The sequence below is a fragment of the Myotis brandtii genome, unplaced genomic scaffold (genome assembly GCF_000412655.1).
Source record: "Myotis brandtii unplaced genomic scaffold, ASM41265v1 scaffold133, whole genome shotgun sequence".
Taxonomy (NCBI): domain Eukaryota; kingdom Metazoa; phylum Chordata; class Mammalia; order Chiroptera; family Vespertilionidae; genus Myotis; species Myotis brandtii.
The window spans coordinates 816,954-822,953 of NW_005354718.1; the positions used below are offsets into that span (position 1 = coordinate 816,954).

A 6,000-nucleotide genomic window follows, 5' to 3' on the forward strand; every position below is an offset into this window, starting at 1 on the left:
TGAAAAATATTAAAAACTCAAAGCAATTCATAGTTCAGGAAAATAAACATGAAACCTGAGGTTACTACAGTATAGATACACAAAGTAAAATTAGTGAGATTAGGCATTTTCATTTGCCAATTAATTTTATTTTATGTCAATTTTTGGTATAGGTGTGTTCTCCAAGCAAAGATATGTTCGCTATAAGTAAACCCTCATGTTACCTTTTTAACAAATGTTTTATTTATAAAATAAAACACAAGCAATTTTCTCACCTCTCTTTATATTATATCAATGCAAAAAACATATTTGCTGGGGCATTCCTTTCTGGTTTTTGGAATAAATGTGATGAGTAGGAGAGGATAAGATAAAATTAAATAGAAAATAGTAAAGTACTGGTTCATAAAACTATTCTTTCAGTCACATATGCTGTTTAGATCATATACATGTATCACAGTCAAAAAAAATATTTAAAGACACTAAACACAACTATATCCATTATCACAACTCATTTAGTCCACATTCTGGCTTCTAAATTTCTAAATACATACCTCAATGTTTCGCTTAATAAAATCCTGGCTGTGTTTACCCCTGAGCTCAATCTTTTCTGTATTTGAGAAGGGGTTCTTTTCTGCTTTGATCAATGACTCATTTCTTTCCACAACACAGGTAAAATCTAATATTAAAAAGTTCAAAATTTTTTCATAATTATAATTGTCATTAAGCTAAAATTTTACCTTAAGCATATATAAGAAGTAAAACACACATTAGAAGAACTTCTAATTTCCAAATCCAGAAACCTAATATATAGAGATTTATTCTTAAAAAGATAAATGTGCTACATAATTTACAATGAAGTTCTCATAAAATTTCTGTTATTCATTACCATGTATCAAACTGCTTGCTGTTGATTCCTTTAGAATCATGGGGAATGTGAAAAGAACTATGATTCATATAAAGGAGAAAGTTCTGATGTTATGGGAATTTTAAAATATATTTTACTTGAGTCTTTATATGAAAGAGAACTTTCCCTGAGAGACTAGATTCTTTATTAATTTGCCATCACCCTCTCAGAGCAATCAACTTTTTGTTCAAACCTGTCTTTTAAGTAAAATCTGGGCATAAGTGTCCTGGGTGTTCTGCAGCCTATCATCACAAACTCCTGAAGCCCATCCTACTTTTTCAGTTTTCTCAACCAGCCTCTGAGTTGTTCATATCCTGAGTGCTCAAAACAAGGGTAAGAAAAATGCTTATGCACTATTATTCCCTTTATCCAATACTAGAGGCCCGGTGCATGACATTCGTGCACTCGGTGGGGACAGGGGGAGTCCCTCAGCCTGGCCTGCGCCCTTTTGCAATCCAGGAGCCCTCAAGGGATGTCTGACTGATGGCCATCAGTCGGACATCCTTAGCACTGCCGCGGAGGCGGGCCACTGTGCTCGCCAGCCATCAGCCTGGCTTGTGGCTGAGCAGCACTCCCCCTGTGGGAGCGCACTGACCACCAGGAGGCAGCTCCTGCATTGAGTGTCTGCCCCCTGGTAGTCAGTGAGCGTCATAGCCATTTGGTCAATTTGCATATTGCCCTTTTATTATATAGGACTTGAGGCCCAGTGCACGGGTGGAGTCCCTCAGCCTGGCCTGTGCCCTCCTGAAATCCAGGATCCCTCAGGGGATGTCGGAGAGGAGGTTTCAGCCCAATCCCCACAGGCCAGGCTGAGGGACCCCACTGGTGCAAGAATGCTTTAAAACTATGCATTAGTTTAAGAAGGAGAGTCTTCTTAAATGACAAGTGGAGTCCACCCTACAAAATAGGATAGATTGCCACATTCAAGTCCAAAAGGAAAAAACACCAGCCAGCAGCTCAATCCAGACAAGGTTTACTTAAAAGTTATCTTTCTTTTACAAGAGAGGTTACCTCATTAAAAAGGATTAAGGGTATTTGTAGCTAATTATCCAAGATTTAATACAAATTTAATCATTAAACAATAAATTTTAATATCTGGAAAGAACCAGAAAAAGAATAATATCTTTGGTTTTAAATTCTTTTCAAACAAAAATAAGTTTGAGTAAAATCAATTTTTATTCAAGGTTAAGTTACAAGTTTCTAGACAAATACATCTGTGCTTTATAATTTGGGTTTTATGTTCTAATCAATTATATAATTTTTTTAAATCAACTACCAATAGTTAAAGTAGCAGTTACTGTTTTGGTGAATGGTTTCCTTAGATATAAAATATGTAACTTTTTTTCCATAACCCAAGTTGTAAATAGTCTTTTAAGTTGAAATATAAGGTTTATCATACAGTTGAAGTTTCCTGTATTCTTAAATAATACAGCATTAAAATAACTCAAATTAAATGCATCCAGATCTACATAAGAGTTTCTTTAAAATATACTTTTAAAAAATTGTAGAAAACATTCGATTGTTTGGTCAAAATTATCTCACTAGATATGTCCTCTCCTCCTCTCCATCCTGGTGGTGATCCCTGGTAGAAGCTGCCATATTCCTATAGAGACCCAACCCATACTGGGTAGGAAGAGTTGGCTGGACCAGCACTAAGCACTAACCCAAGTTGGATCAGTTGGTCTCTAAGATTTTGGAATAGTCTCCTTCTCAATGACTACCTACAGAATATGATCTTGGGAATAAAAGTGAATGTCTACCACCAGGATTCTTTCCATACATTTTCTTTTTTGCTTAACTAGGTTTTCATTACGTACAGCCAGCTTTTCTTTAACTCTTTTTATATAAAATATTAAACATCCTAAAGTAGAAAGAATTGTATAATGAATCCTCAACAACTAACTGATTAACAATGACCAATCTAATTTCATCTAGAACCTCACCTACTTCCACCCACTTCCTGATTAAATCACATCAAATCATCTCATCTGTGGATATTTCTGTATATAGCTAGTACTTTCCTGTGACGATACGTAAAAAAAAAAAAACACACACACACAAATTCAAGCATACCTTGATTGGCATTCTGCATTTGGTTTTCATATTCTTCTGGAGGTACTTGAGTATGAAACACTGAGAAAACTGTGTCTTCATGCTTACAGCGAGAAGGATCTATTGATTTTTAAAAATCATTTGTTTAATACACATAAAATAAATAAGGAATTGTGTACATAATTTTGATATCAAATCATGAGAAAAACATATATGGTGGAATTGAACAATTAAGTAAAGAGGTGGCCAATGGTGAGAGCCAGATTTCTCCCTGTTGGAGTGAAGGTTACAGAAGAGCAAGGGGAAAAGGCTAGAATGATCTATTTGGTAATAAGATCAGAAACATCAGTATGGACTAATGTTTATCTTAATATAGATACAGATGGTTACAAATAGAAATATGTATAGATAGGTTATTATACAGATAAATATTTCCTTTCTTGGAGGGCCTAGAATTAACAACTCCCTGGCAGCAACAAGCACACCTAACATCCAATTCTTGGTTTCCAATATTTTTCAATCAGAGGAACCAGGGTTCCTTGGAAAATGGCTAAATCTAGGACTCGGGTAGGATATATAGCAGATGAGTCTGGAGCATCTTCTAATGCCAGAAAGTAAGAAAGTGCTCAACCGAACTCAAATGATGGGGGTATGTCTAAGGGACATAGGAGTCAACTGAAAGAGCTCCCAATGGCCAAAGCTGGAAAATTTTTGAGCAACAAAATAACGTGCTATAGGATTATAACACAAAGGATACAATAAATATCCATTAGTCTATACTGATATAAATAAATAAGCAGGGAGAATACACAAATCCCCCTTGCAGAATAATTCAAAATAATATATGTAAATACTCTGCCTTCAAGGAGGTAAAGCTCAACTCCCTACTTCTTAGGTATGATCTGAGCATAGTTACTTCTTTCCAAAGAGGGCAGTATGGAAAGGGGGTAAAAACAGAGGAACTTTACAATGAAGAAATCTGACAAACACTTCCTCAGCCAGCTGACCGAAGTTAACATCAATGGTGATAAATTATGTTGATAGGATGATGTGATGTAATGGAAAGGCACTTTCACTCTTTGGTCTTCCAAGAACATGCAACCCTAGTCAAATCATGAGAAAAACATGACAAATCCCAATTGCTGGAAATTCTACAAAATACCTGGCTAGTCCTCCTCAAAACTACCAAGGTCATCAAAAACAAGGAAAGCCTGAGAAAGCACATAGTAAGAGGAGCCTAAGGAGACATGAGGAGTAAATGAAATATGGTATCCGGGATGAGATCATGGAACAGGAAAAGGACACTAGGTAAAAACTAAATGTGTGAATCAAGTATAGACTTTAGTTAATAATATGTCAATACACACAGCTTATCTCACTTATAAATGTAGATGCAAAAATTCTGACTCAATCAGCCATTCAAATGTGGTACTGAATTTAAAGAAGAATCCTCCATAACCAAGAAATATTGACCCAGGAATAAAAGATTCATTAAGTATTTAAATCTATTAATTTTAAAACATTAAATAAGTTAGTCAAGTAAGAAAAACTTTAGGATAATTTAAATAGGTATTGAAACGCATTCGATAAATTTCAACACTGAATCTTTTTAAAGTTCTCAGAATATGAATAATTGTTATAATTATTGAAAAGAACACCAATAACCCCAATAAAAGTGAACACCAGAGAAGAGAGAATTAGGAAAGAGAAAAGAGAGCAAACATGATATCAAGAAAAGAAAAAAAGGTAAGAGGTGAAATAACAACAGAGCCCACAGAAATACAAAGGATTGTAAAAAAAAATACTATGAACAACTCTATTCCAACAAAATGAACAACCTAGATGAAATGGACATATTCCTAGAAAAATACAATCTTCCAAAACTCAATCAGGAAAAATCAAAAAATCTGAATAGGCCTATAATTATGGAAGAAATTGAAGCAATGATCAAAAAACTTTCATCAAACAAAAGCCCTGATCTGGACAGCTTCACAGGGGAGTTTTACCAAACATTCAAAGAAGACCTAAAACCTACCCTTCTCAGATTATTCCAAAAAATTCAAGAGGAAGGCATACTTCCAAGCTCTTTCAATGAAGCCAGCATTACCCTAATCCCAAAACCAGATAAAGACACTGCAAAGAAAGAGAGTTATAGGCCAATATCCCTGATGAACATAGATGCTAAAATCCTCAACAAAATTCTAACAAATCAGATCCAGCATTATATTAGAAAGATCAGACATCATGATCAAGAGGGATTTATTCCAGGAATGCAAGGCTGGTACCATATCTGCAAATCAATAAATGTTATACATCACTTAACCAAATTGAGAGGGAAAAAATCACATAATCATATCAATTGATGCAGAAAAAAAGGATTCAACAAAAATTCAACACTTTTTCTTGATTAAAAACTCTCAGCAAGGTGGAAATAGAGGGATCATACCTCAACATAATAAAAGCCTTATATGACAAACCTACAGCCAACAACATACTCAGTGGACAAAAACTAAAACCATTTCCCCTAATAACATGAACAAGACAAGGATGCCCACTTTCACCACTCCTGTTTGACACAGTACTGGAAGTAGTAGCCATAGTGATCAGACAAGAAAAAGAAATAAAAGATATCCAAATTAGAAAAGAAGTAAAACTGCCATTATTCACAGAAGACATGATTTTGTACATAGAAAACCCTAAAGACTCCATCAAAAAACTACTAGACTTAATAAATGCATTCAGCAACAGGATACAAAATTAACACCCAAAAATCTATGGCTTTTTATAAACCAATAATGAATTCACAGAAAGAGAAACTAAAAAAACAAACAAACAAACAAAAAAACCATTTACCATTGCACCAAAAAATTTAAGATAACTAGGAATAAACTTAACTAAGGAGGTAAAAGACCTGTACTTGGAAAACTACAGGACGTTGAAAAAAGAGATCTTCTATAAACAAATGGAAGAACATACCATGTTCATGGATTGGTAGAATCAACATCATTAAAATGTCCATACTACCCAAAGCAATCTATAAATTCAATGCACTTCCCATTAAAATA

The 6,000-nt window shown here is 34.6% G+C and overlaps 1 protein-coding gene across 1 annotated transcript in view; it reads right to left on the bottom strand.

Moving 5' to 3' along the window:
• The window catches only part of FSIP1 (fibrous sheath interacting protein 1), a 182,372-nt gene that overhangs the window by 152,428 nt on the left and 23,944 nt on the right, over positions 1–6,000 (bottom strand). Inside the window, exons 6-7 of the mRNA XM_014534772.1 lie at positions 2,957–3,055; positions 531–655 (exon numbers count right to left, since the gene is read on the bottom strand). Coding sequence (XP_014390258.1) covers positions 531–655; positions 2,957–3,055 — 224 coding nt within the window. The remainder of the gene's footprint in view (positions 1–530; positions 656–2,956; positions 3,056–6,000) is intronic.